The sequence below is a fragment of the Phalangium opilio genome, unplaced genomic scaffold (assembly GCF_054372755.1).
Source record: "Phalangium opilio isolate 3A_F unplaced genomic scaffold, DU_Popi_V2 ptg000003l_1, whole genome shotgun sequence".
Lineage (NCBI taxonomy): Eukaryota > Metazoa > Arthropoda > Arachnida > Opiliones > Phalangiidae > Phalangium > Phalangium opilio.
Window position 1 is genome coordinate 3,058,964 of NW_028324145.1, and position 25,008 is coordinate 3,083,971.

General features: G+C 38.0%; 1 protein-coding gene across 2 annotated transcripts in view; it reads right to left on the reverse strand.

The window, feature by feature from the left end:
• Positions 1 to 16,986: 16,986 nt before the first annotated feature.
• Positions 16,987 to 25,008, reverse strand: part of LOC149717122 (neuropeptide FF receptor 2-like) — a 106,152-nt gene continuing 98,130 nt past the window's right edge. For both annotated transcript variants that reach the window (XM_089835675.1, XM_089835669.1), the window contains exons 5-6: positions 22,495 to 22,990; positions 16,987 to 18,433 (exon numbers count right to left, since the gene is read on the reverse strand). In XM_089835675.1, the coding sequence (XP_089691801.1) occupies positions 18,335 to 18,433; positions 22,495 to 22,990 (595 nt within the window). In that variant the 3' untranslated portion in view covers positions 16,987 to 18,334. The remainder of the gene's footprint in view (positions 18,434 to 22,494; positions 22,991 to 25,008) is intronic.

Consider the following 25,008-nt stretch of genomic DNA (forward strand, 5'->3'; position numbering starts at 1 on the left):
AAAAACTACTTCATTATTTTGGCGTATAGATTGACTCCCATAAGAGTAGAGAAAATACTACTGGAATAGAAAATGGGAGGACCAATAGCGTTCTCCCTTCATTTCCGGCAATAACGTCGTAATAAAACCATAGTAATACCATAAGTTTATATGTTCCATAAGTATGACACTACATATACATCGTAATGCTAGAGACTTACAGCTCGAGCTAGTTCGAGAACGACAAGCGAGAATTGACCACACTCGGTTTCGCAGTCCATCTTCCTATTTAGTCTTTGACAGCGCCTCACCACGAGAATCTATGACGTTTCACCTACGTCACTTCATGACAAGCTCTCAGTGACCAGTGGCAAACTTATGGAACATATCTTATTAACTTATGGTATTACCGATCACAGCGGAAACGAAATGAGAGCAAAAGGCCCGTAACCTCCGTGTAAAGGCAGGACTTTCTATTCCATTATTAACTTCTATGGTCACATCTGTTGCTGAAAGTCACGTGATTCTAAGTACCCCGAAAAAAACTTACTCGAAGAAGTTTAAAGAACATAATATTGCGTAATGACGTCTCTTACTTTCGTTCCTTTTTTAAAAGATGATTTTTTTCTCTCCTTGATATTAAAAATTCAGTTTTCTTAATTCACCCCCAAGTGATAATGGCCTCGACAAAATTAGGGGCCATTGGCCGCTATAATTAATTCGTCACTTACTAATAATCAAAATTATTACGTAAAACAAACTTTCAAGTGTTTTTTAGAAGAAATGAGCTTCGAATATTCCCAAGGCGTAACAAGGAAAAAATCTAAACACAAATTGTTTCACCTTGAAATGTCAGTGGGTAAAAATAAACAGACGGAGGGATACTATTTTATATTTTCCGTTATGAGAAAGTAGTCGTTGAATATTTCAGATGAAATTGACTGTAAAAAAAGATTTGTGGTTTTGCTACATAATTTCTATGCGGATAATTTTTCATAAAGCTCACGCGCTCTTGCCTAAGAACAATGGGCTTTTTTCGTTAGTTGTTTATTGTTTTTTATTTCTTATGAATTTTTTAAATTTTTTTCGATTTACTTGGTAAAATTGAACTTGATAATGAGTGAAAAAAATTGTGACCTGTTTAAACAATATTAAATAATTGAAAAAGAGCTATTAAATAATACACCATCTCATCAAAAATAAATAATTAATAAAGCCTTTATGTAAATTTTCCGAATAGATCAAATCGGTATATTTAACCATGACTCAATCGTTGTTTTTTTGTGGAAAATAACTCAAGGAAACTGAAAATAAAATAAAAAACATAATAAACAACAATTAAATAATCTCAATATGCGCAGGAATTTACACTATAGTCGGAACTAAAATGAGTGATATCAGAAGTATATAATCCTTCTCTTCGAGAGAAGTGTACAGTACCACAAAGCGGGGTAATTGTAACATGATTCTTCCCAACATCATTTTACATTTGGAGCAAGGTTACTAAACCGAATAACATACGCGATAAATAGTTCCCTCGTCATTACTCTATTAGCGCTTAACTATTTGCCAAGGCGCATGCGCTTGTGGATTTTTGTCCCATGCGTCAAGACGGGTTTGTGGGTTGATTTCTGGGGATTTAGTACCAGTCAGTTGCAGGATTCACACACCATACTGCGATGCCCATCTGAAGTTTGATGAGCAGGAAAGCAAACCAAAAGGGTGATCCTGGGAAGTGTCATCCATCTATTATTCCCTTCCGGTGATATTGAGACTTCAAGCAATGATCGCTATATGGATGGTATTTACGATACAGAGAAAATATGATTATGACAACTCGAAGACACTACTGCTTGTCGAACTACGAATCTTAACACCAAATGTGCATTAGAGATTATACACAATAAAACTCAATTCAATGTTTGGGCCATAATACGTACTAGACACATTGTTATCAGTATATTTAAATTACAGTTAGCACCCAGTGATTTTCTGCTTGAACTAAAGGGGAGGAGATATAGAAACCCTCACCCCGGACGTCACACCTAATAATGTATTTGAACTTATACGCCAAGTGATATCGACGTAGCTATCGACCTATCCACTCCGAACCGAAATGTAAACAAGTTTTCTTTGCGTTGTGTGATCAAGTAAACCCAGGGTGAATAGACGATGAAACGCGAGGAAGGAGGAGCGAGTGGTTTAACAAGGTTTTACGCCCTTCCCCTTACCTTCAAACAGATATTAGTATGGGGTCTATGACTATTTAAAGATTCCAAGTATAAGAAATCTATGTATTCCTGCTTCAAATACAAGGAATTTGGTGGACTAGTAACTTTCAAGCCCTATCTAACGTCTTTGGATCCGCTTACCGGTTGTTCCTTCTTAACCCTATAGCAAGCAGACGATACTAGGGTTCCCCATTTTGAAAAGGTTCTATTAATTTTAACCTTTAAGTTCAAATTGGAATTTAAGAATTAAAGTAAACTTACCTTTAATATCAGCGAGGCTAATAATTTATAAAATTTAATTGCCTCTTAAATACAGATACGGACTAAAAACTGGTTTATATCCTATTTAAGGGTCTTAAACCGGAAAATACCGAACTTTACTCCAATAATCTGAATAATATTGAACATTTTAAAATCCTGCAGAGATGCAATCCTTCAAAGATTGCAACTAATTATTATAGCGGAACTAATTAACATAAACGAGGGCATTACCCCGTTTATCCTAACTAAAATCATAAGCAGATAATCTTCTTCTTTAAGTAGCCATCATTTGTTCTATGGTGGAAAGTCTCTTACCCCCTTCGCTTACGTCAGCGCCGACCATCCAGGAGAGGTTTATAAGCGCCTCTCGCGTTATACTAAAAGTAAAATTAAGGTAAGGCTTTCACGGCGGTAGTGTTTCATATAATATAATACCAGGTTGGGGTGAAACGGATTATAGGCTGCAGGTCCACTATAGATCCCCTTTAGACAGGTAAACTTAATGGAATATTATCAATTTATGCTATAATCAAAATTGCAAGAAATTAGTAATCTTTCGAGCTTTTACTTGTAAATGAGGTCGCGTATTAACCTATAGTAAACATTTTAATGAGCAAGTGCTAGTATATAAAGTACGCATTACTCCTCCTCTCTATAAATATATGAACACCAATATCAACTTTACTTTCAATTTAAAAAAGTGCCCGGTAAACTTCACTTGTTCCATTCTATGGAAAAGATCTTAAACTTTTGTAATTCTATTTAGTTTCCTCTTCTTATTTTGGTTTTCTTTACATTATAAGCGCATAGTCTTTAAAACTTAATTACTGAATATCATAAAATGTTAATTAACTGTCCGTTTTATATACCTTAAGGTATTACGAGGGTGTTCGGCCTTATTTTCCTTGTCACCAAAATTCCCCAGAGAAACTTAACTTTTTCTTTTCTGCTTTATTAGACACTCCTCGCCTTTAAAAATAACACTGAGAGAAGATGAATTATCTTTAAGGTGAATTTCGTGTTTTGATCTGTGAAAAATCATTACGAATATCCAAGGGTATACGCAATGAAACGCTGTGGGCCAAATGCTCTTTGACTACATCAGGAGTCCATACTACCAGAAGTGTATATCTTCGAGAGAAGTGTACCACAAAGGAGGGTAATTGTAACATGATTCCCAACATCAGAACATGTGGCGACATTTGGAGCAAGGTTACTCAACCGAATCACATACGCCATAAATAGTTCCGTTCTTAACTATTTGCCAAGGCGCGCTTGTTTATTTTTGTCCCACGTCTAGACGAAGTTTGTATGTTGTTTGCTGAGGATTTAGTACCAAACAGTTATAGAATTCACCCTACACTGTGCGTAGCCCATCTGAAGTTTGATGAGCAGGAGAGCAAATAAAAAGGATGAGCCTGGGAAGAATCATGTTACATAACTAAAGTATTATGATGATTCAGAGTGTCATCCTTCTTCTATTATACCCTTCTGCTTTGAATGTTTATATTTTCATTTCCTCTTTCTGGAAATATTCCCAAACTAAAATAAATACAAATATTTTTTGCACTAAAATGATAATTAACGATAATTTACCATGCACTTAATTAAAATATAAAAATTGTCAGAAAGGACAAAAACTAATTTCAAATGCTCAAATATTCATCTTTTAAAGCGGGACTGTCGTATTTATAGATGGTGCTATATTCGGAGGAGAAAAAAGATTGTTTTCAACAATTTTGCAATCGATTCGCGCCTTATTTCAACTAGACGGAGAGTCTAAGGGATGGAGCCAAAACCTCAACACCTATAATGTTGCAGTCTGTACCCCCATCTACGGCGGCAACGAAGTCCTCCCAGTATGCTCAGCGTTTCGGTAGGATCGTACGGTACGGAAACGTCGAGGATGCCCCCTGTGTCTCAAATAAAAAAGCTAGTTTCATACAAATACAATGGCGCTACGCGGCAGCACCTAACGAAGGGTAGGACTAGGGGCGTGCGCAAGGTACACTGAGAGACTTTCATTGCGGCAAATCGTCCACCTTCATTACCACTCCATCTTACCTCTTTTCTCCCTGATTTCAAATACAATTTCCAATCATATAGGTTATGCCGTTTTTAACATTGTGACACTTTGCAAGGAGCGGTTATGAAAGGTTAAAAATCAACTACAATACTATTTGTGGCTCAACATAGATCAAGTTCAGCTCCTCTAAAAACAAAATGGCGCGAATTTTACTATGGTTAGTGAAAAACTTCCAACATCCGGCGTCACAGTGCTAATGTCACGCGTTGCTCTAAAGTATGGTTTTCCCTTGACCGAAAAAAACTACTTGGCAGCTGGACGTCAAACGTCAGATTTGTTTTTTACGTTGTCGCCCAGCGTTATAGCGTTTTCACTAAGCGGAGTTCATGCAAATAATGGAACCAAGGCTTAACAGATAAACTGAACACTGCATTAATTGCCGCCCATCTATTGTTTTTCTGTTTTGCAATCTTCGTTTCTAATATCATACAGATTTGTATTGTTCCTAACCTCTTCAATAAACCTTGTAGCATTGGAATTCGGCATTCTCAGGGATTTGTACTAGTTACTGACTCGATTAGGAACGAAATAAATAAAAACATGGCGGACTGCGGATGGCCTCTTCCGAACACGCGTGGTCGAAAATGACGTCACGACTCTAGCTTATTGCTGATTGGCTCGCGCAGAGCGTTAACGTTGAATGCGGCCGAAAAAAATAGAAAGCTAATATCGCCACACTCAACGTAATTTCTGTCCAGCGTAACTATGTTTTTTTTTCGGTTGTCGCTTGACGTCGGGCGAAAAGTCGTGATTTACGCCAAGTGAAAACCATGCTTAAGCAAACCTAGCTGCCTATTCAGTTGCCTGTCCATGGGTTAGGTGGTCTGAGGTATCAATTGCCTACCCCTCTTTTTACATCGAAAAGGTAGTATTAATTGACCTTACATCAACTGTAGATAAATTTATAATAAGGTTTTCAAAACCAACAGAATTTAGACGAATTTAAGAACGCCTAGAGCCATTCATGTATTTATTATCGCTAACTCTTTTCTATGCGCCCAAAGCTTTAAAAAAATCATAATAATCATAGACGAAAATTGCTCTGATATGTTTTGCATATTAAATTTTCATTAAATTCTTTGCAAGATACGAACTGAGGCGATAAGCTGGTCCCGCGCGATTGAAGTCAAATATAGTAATTTTCAAAAATGTTCCAAACATATAGTTACAATCTTGGAATGGTCCAGTTGTGAATGAAAAATGTTTTTTCAAGATTTCACTCAATCTAAAAAATGCTGAAAAACTAAAAGTTTACCCTAATTTTCAAGAGTGTAATCTACGATTTTCTTTGATGTAGAATTTATTAAACTGGACCAATACGAAATCGATGCGAAGAGTTCCGGCGTCAAGGCAATAGAAGGATAGGCGGGGAAGTGAGTAAGGTGGGTTTGTATCCTTCTTGGGACTTGGGTTGTAATACAGTGAAGTATTACCCATTGGCTATGGTACGAACCCATCAAATATATGAAATGGAGATTCGCTGACATAAACAGGCTGCGGATAAACTTCTAAAGGTATTTTAGATCAAACAATAACGGAACGAGAACAATGAAAAATTTGCAAAAGGATCCAAAGGAGAAAGTGCCTCAGGGGTCCAAGACGATTTTCTATATTGTGATTATACCATGATATAGTCACTGAAAATAGGCGTTATCTCCAGAAATATTACGTGTCTCTAATAAAAATATTTACACTGAGCGTTGCCGGAACAGTTACAGTGACAGTGCGCTTGTCCAACTACTATTAGTCCAAAGCCGATGGGTGATTGATTCCCTAAGTTCAAGCAACAATTTGGTAAATTAAAGCTCGATTCATCGCGTTGATGGTAAAAGGCGAAGTTTATTTGCTTTTAAAATTGCGAACTTGTGGTGAAATGCTAACAAAACTCCTTCCTAAGGTGCTGTTCACAAACTACCTAAAGGGAGTTACAGTAAGGGGCATGTTTAATGAAAATGTTATGTAACAAATCATATTTTAGTGCATGAACCTCATCTATATATAAAGGGTGTTTCTGAAGTGTCTATCAGAATTTGTGATTTGGAGTCGAAAATGTTCTAAAACATTTTTCCGTCCGCGCCACCGTTTTCAAGTTACAATTGAAGTATTTTTAGCATGACCCCTTAATTAAAGTAGCATTGTCTTTCAGTGTCTTTTGTTAAATTTGGCTCGGTATCAGAGTTCTGCACATGCGCGATCGGCGCAACAGAGATGGAAGAAAATACGGTCAGTATTTCTAACAAGTCACGTGACGTCTAGCTCCTCGGCTGTGCTCCGAGGTAGGTGCGCGTGAGATAGATATCGGACTGTACTGTTATAGTTACCTTACCCCTACGCTATTTGACACTCCTTCTTATACTTGCTCACTGTGCCAACATAGATGGGCAATTCTTCCCGATGTCCACTCAATTAGAACACCGGGCAACGCCTGGTAGCAACCATTAGTTCAGCAATGAATTATATGTCATTTCAGAAGTTTCAGTTACGTTATTAATGGATGAGTTCTTAATGATGACCACTTATTGTTACAGTGGAAGGAGGTGGTCCGGAAAATGACAGTTTTTTTCCTTGCTTAATTTAATGTAAACATCCCATTAATGAATGCAAGAGAAGGGGAGTGTAAAGCTTGGTTGGAGTGTTATCCCTTTGAAAGTTTATTTTGTTCTAAGCTTCTGGTATGATGGGCGCCCATCTTTCTCTGCCCTCTGAAGTACGCTTCAACCGGATATTAGGTGAAAAATAGAACAAATAAATAAGAAAGAAAAGCTGCTACTAGCATCAACTCCCCTCTCTTTATACCCTCGTTGATGAATGTAAGAAGTCTGACGTACTTACGTTGAGCCGCGTATCAAACCCTTAAAAACCAAAGAAAATCTTGAAAATGTTTAAGTTAGGGCCGTTTGGCTCGAGACTGAGTCAAGAACGGTCTGATTAAAGTTCCTGTGGAGTCCTCGTCTCAAATCCTTACTAATATCCATCTAGACGATCAAGCTGATGGATTTTTAGCCCGCAGCTCTTTTAACTAAGAGCCGAAATTTTCTATAATCGTACCGGAGCGTACATAATGAACTGGTAACTAATTATAGTACAGAACTATAGGACTCTATACGCGAATGTTTGAGAAAAGCCCAAAGCGCTTCGCATTTGCCCTAAAGGCTCAAAAACTGCAAAGCCATTATGTAAATTTCTAATTGAGTTTCCTAACAAAAGTAATATATCCTTATTGCCTTTAAATAATTAACCGACAATTTTTACCAAGTTACACAAACCTTGGCTTTTCAGTAACTCGTACATACAGGGTGTTTCTGTTAAGTCTGGCATAAATTAAGGGGGACGTTCTCTTGGGTAATTTTGAGTCGAAAAGGTTCTATGTCTTTCAGTTTATTCCGTAAATTTAAGGGGTCATCCCTAAAATACTCCAATCTTAACTTGAAAACAGTGGTACGGACGACAAAATGTCATAGAAGTTATATTTTCAACTCAAAATCGCCCAAAGAACATCCCCCTTAATTTATGGCAGACTTATCAGAAACACCCTGTATAAATCACAATCTCTAGAGAGCTAACAGTTTCCGTTTGACTAATTATAACACAGCTAGTCTTTGATCAAACCGTGAATTTATGTTTAGGCAAGAAGTGATATCTAGTTTATTAGGGAGAAGGTAGAAGATGCCCAAGTATTCGCGCGCCATAGTCCCAGTCCCCCTTTCAAAATAAAAGGGAGGACATTAAAGGAGGCCGGACTATTTCGCCTCTCCTCAGTCGGAGAACACGTAATTTTCGTCATTCGCGTCGCGCTGACGTGAGTTTTCTAGAACCAATGAGATGCTGGTTGTAATTTAGAGGCGGGGATTAAATCCGGACCTACGTTTGGACTGGAGATAAAGCTGGAAATGTGGCGAATTTATACCTTCTCCCTAATAAACTAGATATCACTTCTTGGTTTAGGTATGTATAATTTTAGGTACAGCGAGTCTAAATTACAAAATTGGCTTATGTATACATAATTTACAGGCTCGGAGGATTGATACTAACATTTATACCAGGAGGCCAGGCTACTTGGCGGACAAAGTGCAGTACCAAGTAACCTCGCCTTCTTGTTTAAATGGTATCAATCCCTAGTCTGGATTGTATATGTCGACTTAAATTACCAAATCCTGTAGAGAAAAATGTCACAATTGCTATTTAGAGGCATTCTACTATCCGTATTTAATTCATGATTATTTGATCAATTAATATTTAAATTTCATTAGTTTAGAACTTCCTCATTAAATTTGAAAATTTAAAGCGAATTTACCTTAACATTAATCAAAATTTAAAAGGCCAGGTAGACTAACTCACAAACGCCCGGCCCAAATCAGGCAGAGTAGTGGCGAAAGTACTCCTTAAGAGAGAGTTTTTTCAATTCGCTGCCATCTTTTAAAATGGCGGTCAGAAACGTAAGAAATCTTACTATGGTACCAAGAGTTTCAACTGAGTTCAATAACATTTAGTTTCGTGTTACCAAAAAATCCTGACAATCAATGCAGGGATCCCTCGCCACTGCTATCAGAAGTAGGATAAGGGACTAGAAGTAAAGAGCTCAAGCATTCGTAATAGATCCTGGCACCAGTGAACAAATTTGAGAATTTATATGCCGCTTCCATCGCGCCTACACAGCTACACTAGAGAGAAAAAAATTGGTCGAGTTCCAAAAACATTTCCTACCCCCTTCCCCTCAACCTAAAGCCGCGGAACACGGACGCGGGTGCTTGAATCCAGTTCAGAGCGTCTCACGTTTTGGAGGGAAAATTCAGAAACCGCTACCAGAGGGCCAACCGTTGGTGTGCTATCAAGAATATTCACCTTCGCCAAGTGAAGAATTTGGTTACCTCGATACTTCTAGTCCCTTATCCTACTTCTGATACTATATATTTCTAAATGTTTACCTATTTGTCTGTTCTGTCTGTTAGCACCTCTACAGTACTTAGATAAACGACGTTAAAAGGTTGCTATTATTGTACAACTACATATTTTTGATCCAACATATGTATAAGAACGGTTCGCTGGTTCTCGAAGCTTCTTTCTGATTACATTATTTGATTAATGTCTTTCCCTAAGGGTTTTCTTTTCTACTTTTTTACCTTTGAACCAAGTAAAGTGTCCTCCAAAAAGCCTTTTTCAACTTTTAATCTCAACGAAGAAGTCAAAACATCGAGGGCCTAACTACTCTCACATTTCTTGCACATCGAAAACGGACTCAGTTTCATCATTGTCAAGGGTAGTTCTTTTAACGACTAAATGTTGAGGTTATCAACTAAGGGAGATACGTGGCAACGTGGGAATTCAGAAGAGACAAAGCCGTGTTAAACCCGCGTTAACAAATGGCAATTCGTAGAACGCGCCCTCAAACGCCCACCGACCCCAATTTATTGTCGAATTTTACAATTTTATTGGGGTTTTGGTGATAAACTTGCGACACCGGCCGCCATAGCGCTAGTGTTAGGGCAAGCCTAGCTCTCTATTCAGTTGTCTATCCATGGGTAGGTGGTCTAATGTGGGCACCTCGAAGAGCTAATCATTCTCAGGAATGCTCTGAGAGGTACATTTGTACTTTTTCGGTACATTTTAAAGTTTTCAGTACCAAAGTACGCTTCGGTATTTCAGCACGATAAAATTGATTTTTAAAATTAGCATCTAAGGGACGAAATGTTTGCCACTAGAGGGCACCAAAAGGGGAAAGAAATTTTCTTACCCCTTTGGCGTGAAGTACATTTTTGCCAACCTTCCCATTGGACAAGTACATATCACTATTGGGGAAGGCTTGATGGAGAGAATGGGATGAAGGAGAATTGTTGACGGGCCAAGTGCGGCAATGAAAATATCCCAGTGTACCTTGCGCACACCCCTAGTCTTCGGTATATTTCGACTGCATCCCATTCTCTCCTTCAAAATTGAAAATATCAATCCTACTCTGAGTTCCTGAACTTCTTGTACGCCGATTATTTCACCATCGAATTCTTCAAACAACAGGACTGTGGCGGACTGGTAACTTAGAAGCCTTATCTAACGTCTTTGGGACTAGATACCGGATGTTCTGTCTCAACCCTATATCAAGCACACGATACTGCGACCACCCTTTCGAAAATGGTCTATTAAAGATTAAATGTTCAAATTGAACTAAGCAGCATAGGAACTTTCAACATTTCATTACTGAGATTAGCATAAAGAGACCTTCATTTAAATGAATGCGGTTTTATATTCTTTGTTTTTGGTAATAAAACTTCTCTATCTAATTAGATCAGACGGCCCAAGAAAAAATTTAAAATACACAAAGGCTTTTTCCAGTTATAAAATTTAATACTAAGCTTTTAGGTTTCGTAGAAAATTTTTGAAGTTAAACCTATTGTTTAAGTCCCCCGCAGGCCTATAACTGTTATGATTAATTAAGCAGACGTAAAATCATACAAAGAATAACAGAATAGCATCATATAACAGATGGATTTCGTAAAACCCTTTGCAAAGGCTTACGTTTAATTTGAATGAATGGCAAAAATACGGAACACTTACGATGTTTAAACCTATTAGAGCATCGTCAAAATTTGACTAATGAACCAAATATTAATCCTGGTAATTTCGTAAACAAACCTAAACGTTAAGGCGGTGCCACACTTTAGCTAAGTATCAAAAATACTCGCCTCTTGCCATCGAAAATTTTGGGATGGATTACCTAATCACCACAATTTAGCACCATCCTCAACACACGATATTGTAAAGGGGTGCTAGTCGGGAAAGTGCCGTTACGAAGGTTTTCGTTCTCAAAATCTTAATTGCATTCTACTTCTATTAATAAGAGGGGATAATAGTTAAATCGAAGCCCATTTGTTCTTCTCATACGCGCATATATTATCTTTTGGCTTATTCCGTTAGAAGAGAGACCGTATTACGCCAACATTGTTGCATAAAATATGGGGGACTAAGCTATAAACACGACTGAAGGGCTATCCGTCTCTGATACTTAGAACTATGCTTTAGTATCCATGAGCGTGGCAAAAATTCGTTTTGGCAAAGAGAATACTAGTACTGAAGAGGTAGGAATTAGACCAAGAATGCATACTGCATAAGATATGTTCCATAAGTTTGTCACTGGTTACTGAGAGCGTGTCATGAAGTGACGTAGATGAAACGTCATAAATTCTCGTAAAGCGACGCCTGGTGAGGCGCTGTCAAAGGCTTAGTATACAGACTAAATAGGAAGATGAACTGCAAAACCAAGTGCAGTCAATTCTTGTATGTCGTTCTCGAACAAGTTCGACCTGCAAGTCTCTAGCATTACGAAGTATAAGAAGTCTCATATTTATGGAACAACAGCTTGTGTAGCCATTTTCTCAACGCATCAATGCGCATTTTGTGGGGACTAATCATTATGTATTTAACGTCGCGAATAATCTATCTCGCTGTGTCTTCCACTTTGCACGCGCATAGGAACTGACGTTACTACCAACCAATGAAATCACAGAAAGACGTTATGACGCGTGACGGAAAGTACTCAAAACCAGGCCCACAGAACTCGCGTTAAAATGAACAAGGAATATATGGAGGCACAATGATTCCAATTTAGCTGTATGTATTCCTGCTAGTACTGAAAAGGTATGAATTCGACTAATATTCACAAGGGACGTACGACTCTCGGAATTTGTGACAGGACCTTTGGTTTAGTTGTAGTTGGACGCTTTTCGGGACAGTAATCGCTGCCCAATCCCGTAATCACTCGTAAGGTAGACGTTCTGCCTTCTGTAATTAGTGATAATTCGAAATTCCCAGGAGAGAGAGAGAGAGATTAATCACCGAGACTAATACCCAATCGGTCGTGAAGAAAATTCTTCAAACAGAAATGTAAGGGGGTTAGTTTATACTCTCCGTTTACAGAGTTTATTACAGGGGTGGCCAACCTTTTCGGTGGAAGAGCCAGATTCGAAGTATGTAGCAGGCGACAAGTTTCAAATTGAAAATTATTAGAATAGAATTTAGGAACATATTTAAAGCTGATTGCACAGAGATCGGGAAAACAACTTCCCAAATTATTAAGACTTTTCTTATTAGTCTGCCATGAATTAAAACTGGTGTTATTTGGATCAAACTGAGTGGAGAGTGAAAAAGAACATGAAGTTCATAACATTTAGCTAAGGATTTATGGATTTCCAAACGATTATTGGCACCTATAACTATAGAAATGGCCAAATATGTAGATAATTATTTTTATCGTTTCTTCTGTTTCAGGGCTTTGGTCCCATTCGACAGAAGGGTTTTTTGTGGTGTCCCATTCGACCGAACGTAGCCAAAGGGAGCGATTTTCATTATAATATAGTCCCATTGGACCGAAATTCTATTCAACTGGAAGAAGACCTAGTGTGTGGTTTTGCATTAAATATGTATTTAGCTCTTCTTGATACAATTGCTGTCAACCTAAATATTCCAGGAAACTGAAAAATTATATGTAAACATCATTTATTTTCGTTGAAATAAATATGAGTTGAAACTTTATTATTGCACTTATTTTAACTGCGTTTTACCTACCCCTGGTTTCAAGTATATTGATGTATTTTTTCACCGGCATATTCGAACGATTGGGATTTCTGTCCATCGGCAATATAGCTATTGGGCTAGAAATCTAAAAATCATTGCGGGAATGGGATTTCGGTCCATTGGGAATTCGGTTGAAAGTATACATACCGTTTCGGATCTTATAAATTTCGGAGCCCATATCTTCGTAATTAAATTATTTACACCCCATGTTGTTCGATGCACTTTCCACTCAGTTTGTTTGACCCAAAAGAGGACAGCCTTTTGTTTATGGCAGACTTATCAGAAACACTCTGCATACTACCAGAAGTGAGATGAGACCAGAAGTATCGAGGTAACCAAATTCTTCACTCGGCGAAAGTGAATATTCTTGATAACACAAGAACGGTTGGCCCTCTAGTAGCGGTTTCTGAATTTTCCCTCCAAAACGTGAGACGCTCGGGGTGGTAGACGGCCGAACTAAATTCAAGGAGCCGCGTCCCTGTTCGGGCGCTTTAGGTTGAGGGGAAGGGGGTAGGAGATGTTTTTGGAACTCGACCAATTTTTTTCTCTATAGTGTAGGCGCGATGGAAGCGGCATAAAATCCTCAAATTTGTTCACTAGTGCCAGGATCTACTATCAATGCTAGAGCCCTTCACTTCTAGTCTCATCTTACTTCTGATACTACCAATATTACCAAAAAAGCGTGTGCCACGTGGGCGGTAGTTTAAAGTCTATTATTGCCTTAGAAATAATTATTCTAACTGTATCTAAGCCTATGAGTTAAGTCTATTGTGACCTTGTTTAACATAGGCTAGTATTTTCACCTAACATTTTGGTCGAATAAAACGAAGCCAAATATATAAACTGTTCAACAAAAAATAAAACCCACATGAGAAATGTGTAATGTGTTCATCATGAATATAAACAGGAATTCATGCAGCTAATAGGTATCATTGTGCAGACCTTTTCTCAACGTATCTAGTCGGATTTCATGGGAAGGGCTAGCTCGACTAATCATTATGTATGATGAGATTTACTTCGTGTTCAATCAACCTGGGGTTACCTCGCCGCGTTACCAACGAATAACAGTTAGAAAGACCACAAAATTATGAGGCGTGACGGATAATGCTCAAGTCCGGCCCTCAAAAGCAGCATAGAAATTAACGTTGGATATATAGAGCACTAGTTGTTACGCGCGGCGTCGCTCGCGTGTAATTAGAACTTCCATCAAAATGTAATAAATAATGGGTAGATTTTACTGATGACTAATATTTTTTTAGCACCCTAAGAGCAAAGGCACTCGGTGTTGCCCGTCAGCCCGTCGGGACATTTTTTATTAATTTTCACGCGGACATTATTCCATAAAGAAGGGTTTTTTTAATTTCTGGCCGCCATTTAAAAAGATGGCAACAAATCGAACCCAAAAGACCATTCAGCCCTTACATAGGTTAGAGAAAACCAGTGTACTAAATATTTGTGAAGTCGGTTGAAACGCGCGGGCCTTGTTGCATAGAGAAGATTTTTTACATTCCTCGGCGCCATTTATTAAGATGGCGGCGGATTGGAAAAATCTTTCTTAGTACGCGTCTACTACTAATGAGTAACGTTCCTGCAAATTTTCAGCCTTCTGGGGGAAGCGGTTTGGGCTGAGCGTTGATTATCACTCAGTCAGTCAGGACTTAGATTTATATAGGTATAGATATTGATTCCTATTAGTTTATATACATGTACATCTTGTCATATATTTATAAAATCGGGAAAAAAGTGGGTCGCAACTTGCAAAACTTTGGGAAACACTGCTCTAGAGGGCAAAATATATGGCTTTACATTTTTTTTCGAAAACATTAGAAATGTGAAAATCTAAAAGCATTTCCTGGTTTCGAGATTGGATTTTCGGTTTTTATGTTTTTCGAAATATTTATTATTATTATTTGTAATGGTCGAGTCTGAGGTCTAATATGTCCTTGGCTCTAGTCTTTTAAGGATCCTACAATTGACTTTCGTTCTTTATATCTTTCAATAGATTCCAGTTTTTAATGGTCGAGACTGAAGGAACTGTTTAGACCTTATATAACTTTAAGTTTCTACCTTTCTACCGAAGATAATGTTTTTTTTATTACTTTCTTTCAATTTTTGACATTTATAATTATAAAGGTTAGGTAATATTGATTACTTTCATCCCTTCCAAAAACTCACGTTAAACTAGAGCAAAACTTAGAGTGGAGTCGCTTCTTAAAGTTAGTTATAATAATAATACTTTATTTAGTAAGAGACGTTACAATCAACCACAGAAGGCCTAGGCCTGAAAAGTGTGATTCACTTCACGAGTCCTCAACGACTGGAAGTTCTGGAACTCGCAACTTGAACATTTTATCTACACTTAGTGTCTTTCAAAATGTTTCGTCCCTGCCTAACAGCCTGGATTCGGGACGAACAATTAGAGTTCGGCATTATCTAACCATTATCCAAGTCATTTTATCTTTATCCATACACGAACATTATCCACAGAACTTGAATGTTAAATCGTATTATATCCAAAACTTTGTTTATAAATAATCGGTTATCCACCAATTTGTTTATAATGGATAGAAAATGCCGAGCTCTACGAACAAGTAGTCCTTTCAGAAGGGAATAAGAGAGAAGGGACACACTTTATATCTCCATAATGCTTTACACTCGTAACAACAGTCTTACTAACCTCACATCAACTACCCTTCACTGATTGGCTATCTAACTTCTGTCTTAGCTGTGACGTCACATAAGAAGGTGACGTCTCGGTTGACGAATAAAAAGTAGTTTTGTTTACAACTTTACATTGAGGGAGATAAAAATGGCCGAATTTCATGTTGATAAACGAAATCAAGCTGTGCAATTAATTTAGATACACGGGAAATTGAGAATTACAAAATCAGATAATTTGAAGGTAATAAATAGATGAAAACTAATTATTCCGAATTAATATCAAAAAATAAAAATTAGTTTCAATAAAATACATACTTGAGGTTATAATTACACAAGAACGAAACATGGACAGCCCTAAGCCTTTGGAGAATGAAAATCTAGCAGACAAATAGGTCGCCTGATACCGCGGAGAACTTAAAGAACTATATTTGCAGTAAATTGGTTAAAAGCTGTGTACTTGCGCAAAGTTTTCGCGGTTTTCTTGAGGTTGGTCGGACTCTCGTTACCAAAGCAGGCTCTAATGTCTCCCTTCTCTCTTATTCCCTTCTGGTCCTTTTATTTGTAGGTCTAGCTTGAAGGAGAGAGGTATGGAGTGGCAAACCCTTACCTATAACTTTGCCTCTGCACCCCCACGTACGGCAACGAAGTCCTCCCAGCATGCTCAGCGTTTAGAAAGGGTCGTACAATAAGGAATCGTAAATGACGCCCCCTCTGTCTTTAAAAAAGAAGCTACTTCTCATACAAATACAATGGCGCTACGCTGCAGCACTTAACAATCGCCCACCGAAGGTTAGGGCGTGTGCAAGGTACACTGAGAGAGTCGCCCATCATAATTTCTACTCCATCTTGCCTCATTTCTGCCTGGGCCTATAGTCAAGAAGAATATACCTATGCATATTTCTTCTTGTCTAGTGTTATTATTTTGGAAGGTCGCTCACAAGCCTATTAGGCTTAACAGCCGTATCCATTTTCCACTGAGATAAATATATGTGATCCTTTTGGCGCGAAATAATTTAGGTAAATTCAAGGGTTTCCTTACCATGTCCATGTTTGCAATCGTCATCCTGGTCTTTATGCCATTGAAAACGTGTCAACTTTCAAGAGCTAATCAAAACTTCCAAAAGCGTCATTCTTGTTGAGCTAGATCGCATGCACATCATGCAATTCACTCTTAAGCCTTTGTTTAGGAAAATACAAACGGCGATGTTAAAATTAAGGTACGTTTAATTTCTTATCTTCAAAAACTGGCAAAAATGTATCATTGTACATTTATGTACACTATTTTCATTATGATACATATTTACAAAGAATATTTCTGTCCAGTTGGACACACGTAAACAGAGCAAATAAATTATGAATTCCTGGATTCTAAAACAATCTTTCGGAACACCGAATTTATACAACTAACTCGAGGAGCTAGTCACTCAGTGAAGTTTGTGTACTCACTGCAAGGACTGTAGTTAAAAGCAGTGAGCACAAATAGAAAGGAGAGTTAAAGAGAGAAGGGGAAGGTAACTATAACGGCCGGGCAACATGGCTCTCACGCGAACCTACCTCGGCGCACAGTCGAGGAGTAAGACGTCACGTGATCCGTTGAGAAGGAAATTCAAAAAAGGTAAACACGAAAATACGATTAGAGGCTCACACCTCGGCCGCAAATTATCCCTCTCCGTTGCGCCGTAACGTTTTTGAAAGGGGTGGGGGGCTGACGGAGAATTTGGTCTCTCCGACTCTCCTTTCTATTTGTGCTCACTGTTAAAAGCCCTGCCCTTGACGGCGATTATGTAATCAATCTGCGGGGAATCTGATAGTGATTAGCTCCTCGAACAAACTCTAATAACAATTTATGGGAGAATTATTTTACATTTTGGTACGTCTACTTTTCCCGAGAAATAGAGCATTAGCAGCTACCGACTTTACTGTAATAGACTTCTATGAAAATTATAACACGGAATGCCACTATACTAATGAGAATGTACTGTAATTAAAAAATTATCACAGAGAGATTTAATTTTTCTTTGGTTATTATTTTCAATTATTTTTTAAGTTACTATTAGGCCTAAATTGCGCTAAAATTTGGCACAAAATAATTATTTTTACATTTACTATACTCCATGGAACTTATATTGCTTTAAGGGGTAATATATACAATTAGATTAATTAAGATACAGTAGCAATTAGAAAAAGTTTCCATTATAAGATAAAAGAATATATGTCAATTATATACCTATACGCTAGAAGTCAACTATCAAGTATAATAATTAGCAATTTGATTGGCTGTCGTAAAAAATAATGTAAACATTTCAATTTTAGATTTAAGTAAGGTTAGAACCATACGGTATCCCTCTACATTCTTGGAAATCCATTTCAATTAACACTTTTCTCCATCATTTGTTAATTATAATTTTCATATTATTAAGAAAAATACTGTTCTATTCACCTTAAGACAAATATACTCTTCATCATCGTCACTCGCGAAAATAGATTTTGTTTTGTCCCAATTCTATTTCCTACTGCAGCAACGATAGATTATCTTCTCTTTCTTGACTTTAAATCAGATGAAAGCGGACGGTGGCTCAGCCTTGGCGCTTCGTAAAGCTCGGTGCAGACGACATGAAGTCAGGATTTTTGACCAACAAACTTCTCTGCCCCTCTGTCATGTGCCATTTCCGGAAAAGAAAAAAATAATAATTCAAAAGGTTAGGTAATGGCATATTTCTCTAGTCATGATAGTTGCAAGTCCAAGTATTTAGTATCGTTGGAAATGTTACAAGTAGAAAGTGGTTTGTTTGTTTGTTGATTAAGGTTGGGGCGGAGATAAACCCCTACCCATTAAGTCTATTAATAATGGCAGAAGTATATAATACTACTCATCGAGAGAAGTGTACCACAAAGCGGGGAAAGTTTAACTTGATTCTTAACAACAGGGGTTTACATTTGGAGCAAGGTTACTAAGCCGAATCACATACGCGATAAATAATTCCCTCATCATTACTCTATTAGCGCTTAGCTATTTGCCAAGGCGCATGCGGTCGTGGTTTTTTGTCCCACCCCAAGACGAGGTTTGTGGGTTGATTGCTGATGATTTTGTACCAAACAGTTACAGAATTCACTTCACGGTGCGATGCCCATCTGAAGTTTGTGGAGCGGGAGAGCAAACAAAATGGGCGAGCCTGGGAAGAATGACGTTACACAACTAAAGTATTAAGAGGATACAAAATGTTATCCTTTTTCTATCATCCCCTTCTGATAACCACCAATTATATTTAGCTTCATCTCTGGCTTTATGAATAACTCCTAATTAAAAAATTGTTTCCAAGAGAAAACTTCATGTGGCTCTGGCTTTATGAATAACTCCTAATTAAAAAATTGTTTCCAAGAGAAAACTTCATATGTGGCTCCAAAGACTACTTAGCCTTTAGTGTCTACATGGACAGAAAACCTTTCCCGGTTTTCTGTCCCTTATAAAAAAACCAGGTAGCTTAGCTAGCCTCTCATAAAACCAGAGTCAATACGCTGCAAATTGGACGTGTCAATAGCTATTTTCCTTATTTCTCGAGACCTGATTGTTGTTAAGCCCAAGTAATTAGTATCATTGGAAAGCTATGAAATAGGGATATGACAAACTCATAGGATTTATTTATCTCTTAAGGCCCATTTACACTAGACTAAAATCTTACGTTCACGTCGGCGAAGTCGCTTTGTTCGCTTCATTAGACTGTTCACACTTGTCAACGACTACGTAAAATATTCGCGGGTTTAAGGTTGAAAAAAATTCAATTTCGTCGGTCAGTGTCGAGATGGCAGCACCTCTTTTTAGCGCCTTTTCTTTAGCAGACGGTAGACGCGCTCTAGGGCTCTACTCAGTTTGGACCTTGTCCTTATTGTAATGCGATTCGGCTATTTTAGGATTTTAAATTGAATTTTTCCAACCTTAAACCCGCGAATATTTTTCAAGTGTGAACAGTCTAATGAAGCGAACAAAGCGACTTCGCCGACGTGAACGTAAGATTTTAGTCTAGTGTAAATGGGCCTTTACAGATCAAAGTTCTGATGTCCCCCAAAATGGGGGGTATCAACAGTGAAGGATTTAGAAAATACTAGCTTTTTTGTCAATTTGCTTATTTACTAACCCTAAATATTTAGCATCGTTTGAAAGGGAAGAAGTATGGCTTTAGTATACTCGAAGAATATCCTTGAATATCATATCAATCGCGGGAATTTTCCAAAGACTATTAGGGATAGTAGAAGAAGGATGACACTCTGTATACTCTTAATACTTTAGTTATATAACATGATTGCTATCCTGCTCATCAAACTTCAGATGGGCATCGCACCATGGGGCATGACTTCTATAACTGTTTGGTACTGAATACTCAGCAATAAGTCCGCAAACCTCATCTTGGCGTGAGACAATAATCCACAAGCGCATGCGCCTTGGCAAATAGTTAGGCGCTAATAGAGTAATGATGAGGAAACTATTTATCGCGTACGTGATTCGGTTTAGTAACCTTGCTCCAAGTGTTCTGATGTTGGGAAGAATCATGTTACAATTACCCCGCTTTGTGTTAGTACACTTTTCTCGAAGAGAAGAATTATTTACTTCTGATACGACTAGTATGGGTTGCAATAATTTTTGAGGGCAATATTCATGGGTAGATTTGGTAAATTCAGGGGGTTACGCAATGTAACCAATAATGAGATTTTCCAAGTGCAAGTATAGGGAGACTAGAAAGCGGACAGAATAAGACAATTTAACGACTGTTCCCCGCTTTAGTAAAGTATTGGCTCTGAATGAATGAATGAACAAAATATAAACCCCCATAACGGCTTAGAGAAACTAAATCAAAAGTTGGATGGAAAAGGAAAAACAATTCGATTTTGGCCTAAGCGTCCTTAATTGCCGAGTCTTGTTCGAAATAACTTGGCTTTAATTCGATTATTTCCAATAACGTATAACGGAAACGATGGAGAGAGAGATTTGGAGGCGCAATTAGAATTACAAAATAGGTGGTAAAAGGTGTTGCCAGGAGTATATAATAACCCTCCTTCGGAGGGGAAGTATGAAAGTGGGTTGAAATCGACGAACAACAAGTTTCTGCCGTAACGCTCAGCGGATTGACACACTAGAGAGGGGCCTGTTTACGCCCAAAAATATAGATCCTTCATTTCCTGTCGGCGGAGCTGCACAGGCCAACCTACTTTCTTTGTCGTCTGCTTTACTTTCTTTGTCGTCTGCTTGATGGTCGACGACGGATTTGTTTAGGATTCCTTGTGTTTCGTTCTCCAGTTTTAGCCTTTTTCTCGATTTCAAATTTTCCACATTTGGGCTCTGAACACATCCGTGGCTTCTTTTATTGTTTCTTTGCAATTTCAAAATAGTTTGGACCGATTTTGAACTTGTATCTTTTAAATAAAAGTTCACTTGAGAAGAGAAGTCGGCTTTGCGCTGCACGAAGGACGCCATTTTTCTAGACATCGGGTTACCGGAAGCTGTAAAGACGTTACGGCCGACTTGTTTTCTACAAAGACAGTTTACTAGTTTCAAGTCCAGCCTAAGGATAGTCTTATGTATGGTACGCGATGAAAACTTGTTGTTCGTACGTTTTTGTATTGAGAATGTAGCTCGTTTCATACTTCCCCCCGAAGGGGGTTTTTATCTACTTATGGTGTTGCGTATCGAATTATAATCCGATTAAAGGGAGTATATATCCTCCTTGTTAGCCCGGGAAGACTCAATAATTACATAATTCTTCTTGGAAATGAGAAGGTAGAGCTATAGGTTACTTTTAAAATAGATCCGAAGTTCAAATTAGAAAGGCTTAAGACACTTTTGTCTCGACTCGGGATTTGAATTTAAATTTTAAGTTAATAAAAGCGTCAGTCCCGACAAATTAGCGTTCCATAATTTAAATTTAGGCCTTGAGTTTTGCCGAAGTTAAGCAATATGTAATAGGATTATAGATTATTAAAGAGAAGTATATTTAAAGAAAATCCAAATTTGGAGAGTCATAACTTATCTTTTCTTCATCAAATTATATTAAATACTTGGACCTAGATAATAAGATTTAAAAAAAAATTGACACCTGGGTTCAAGGAGCTATGGTTGAGAATATTTAAATGTGCAACGTCAGCACCTGAACGTAAAGTAGGTCAAATTATTCTCTATCAAACGGTACCAAATACTTGGGCCTACACCTATTTAAGCTTGGGTCAATAGAACCTCGGTTTAAGTATGGAGGTAAAATAGAATCTGATTTTTGACCATCTTGTTGACTTAAGACGAAACATTCGGTATGTGATCAAGACTTTGGATATGACTTAAAACATAAGTTTATAAGATATGTTCCGTAATTATGACACTACCTATACTTCGTAATGGTAGTGACTTACCGAGAGCTAGTTCGAGAACGACAAGCGAGAATTGACTACAATCGTTTTTGCAGTCCATCTTCCTATTAAGCCTGTACTAAGCCTTTCACGGCGCCTCACCAGGCGTCGCTTTACGATAATCTATGACAAGCTCTCAGTAACCAGTGACAAACTTATGGAACATATCTTATTAACTTATGCTTAAAACAATAAGTACTTTGGTGGACTGGTAAGGGCCCCGCCCCTTTTGAAAAGGGCCTATAAGGCTTAAAAAATGTAATATTCGACTCCATGCAGAGGTTAAGAAAATATGGTTAAAATCTCTATTATATGGGCACTTACCCTGTCTCTAATGGATATCCTATCATGACTTAGCGTAACGGCAGGGTCCATGAGCCTCCATTTGAACCGCCGGTTGAGCCACAAGTACAGGATGGGATTGGCAGCGCTGTTGAAATGTCCCAGGAAGAGCAAAAAAGGTAGGCAATATAGGAGACGATTGCGCGTCTCTTGGTCCACTTTGAAGTCTAATATCAAGGAGGCGATGTTGTAAGGCATCCAACAGACAGCGAAGACGATAGTCAAGATGAGGAACCGAGTGGCCACGATGCGCCTCTTCAAGATAACCTTCTTGCCATCGTTTCCCTGGACGCGCCGTTCGTCCAACGGGTTCAGACGTTCGTTCCGCTCATATAGACGGTACCCAATGCGAGAATAATCGTAGACAATAATGGCCCCAGGAACTAGGAAGACTATACAGAATATGACGGCACCGTACAATTGCCGGTAGAATTCTTGCGGCCACCGTTCGACGCAATAACGCAACACAATTTCCAGCCTATAAGAGTCAAATTGTCAATCAGAAAGATGCAAAGGCTTCGCTTGTTTTTTCGTTAAATAAAACACTGGTATAAAGATTTTAAAATTTGAAGGATCATTCTGCTAGTGCTTATCACGTCAAGTAAATGACGACAGCTTTTACCAGAGACAAAGTCGTGGTTCGTTCTAAGTTGAAGGAGAGAGATAGATGGAGAGGAAATCTCTATACCGATAACGTTGTCTGGGTACGCCCATCCATGGCAACAAAGTCCTCCCAAGCAACCCTTGGCCGTTCCGTAGGGTCATACGATTCAGTCGCCCCCTGTATCTCAAAAATATAAGCTATAGTTCTCTCACAAATAAAAAGGGAAAACCGTTTCCAAAAATTCCACTACACGGCAGCATTTGTCACGTCCCTACGGAATAGCAAGGTACTCTGGGAGACTACCATTGCCTCACATGGCTCACCCAGGGATAAGGGAGGTGAGATGGATTGGAAATGATGAAGGGCGACCTGCGGCACCGTATCTCTCCCAGTGTACCTCGCGCACGCCCCTACCCTTCGGTAGGCGATTGCCAAGTGCTGCCGCGTAGCGCCATTTTATATGTACGAGAACTAGCTTCTATTTTTAAGATAGAGGGAGCGTCCTTTACAATTTCGTCCGGTACGACCCTACCTAACCGCTGAGGATGCTGGGAGGACTACGGTGTCGTAGGTGGGGGTACAGAAGCAACGCTATAGGTATGGGGGGTTTCACTCCATTCCTCTCTCCTTCAAGGCTCGCCAATATTCTACTCCATGATACTCTCCCTTCAACTAATCAACTTCAAGGTTCGATAAACCACATACTATGATAAAAAACCACATTTTTACGTAGCTACTATGATAAAAAACCACATTTTTACGTAGCTACTATGATAAAAAACCACATTTTTACGTAGCTACTATGATAAAAAACCACATTTTTACGTAGCTACTATGATAAAAAACCACATTTTTACGTAGCTACTATGATAAAAAACCACATTTTTACGTAGCTACTATGATAAAAAACCACATTTTTACGTAGCTACTATGATAAAAAACCACATTTTTACGTAGCTACTATGATAAAAAAAACCACATTTTTACGTAGCTACTATGATAAAAAACCACATTTTTACGTAGCTACTATGATAAAAAACCACATTTTTACGTAGCTACTATGATAAAAAACCACATTTTTACGTAGCTACTATGATAAAAAACCACATTTTTACGTAGCTACTATGATAAAAAACCACATTTTTACGTAGCTACTATGATAAAATACCACATTTTTACGTAGCTACTATGATAAAAAACCACATTTTTACGTAGCTACTATGATAAAAAACCACATTTTTACGTAGCAACTATGATAAAAACCACATTTTTACGTGGCAACTATGATAAAAAAACCACATTTTTACGTAGCAACTATGATAAAAACCACATTTTTACGTGGCAACTATGATAAAAACCACATTTTTACGTAGCAACTATGATAAAAACCACATTTTTACGTAGCAACTATGATAAAAACCACATTTTTACGCAGCAACTAAGATGATTTTGCTCATATTCAAAGACAAAATGAATTAAATCTGAAAATACATTGACCTTTTTTATACAAGAACAAAAATAACGGGATGGTATTTGCAACGTGACTACAAAATACTTTATCGACTCGAAAAAGCAAATATGCGAGCAAAAGGGCCTTTATCAACATAAAGTTCAAGAGCATTTGCAAACTACGAAGAACTAAGGCGTATGAATGTACAATGCAAAACCTCCTAAAGATTAATAATAGTCCTTGAAAACTATTGTAGAATACGAGTAGCAAATGTATTTGAGATCGGTATTAACATTTCCCTTTGCAATATGTTTTCGTTTGATGCAAATATTTTCGAAAACACTTTATGCCACAGGGAAAAATTGGATCCCAATAAAAACGGCTTTATATTCGAAAAATAAAAATAAAACAGTACACTGAGGGAACACAATAAAATTGTTGT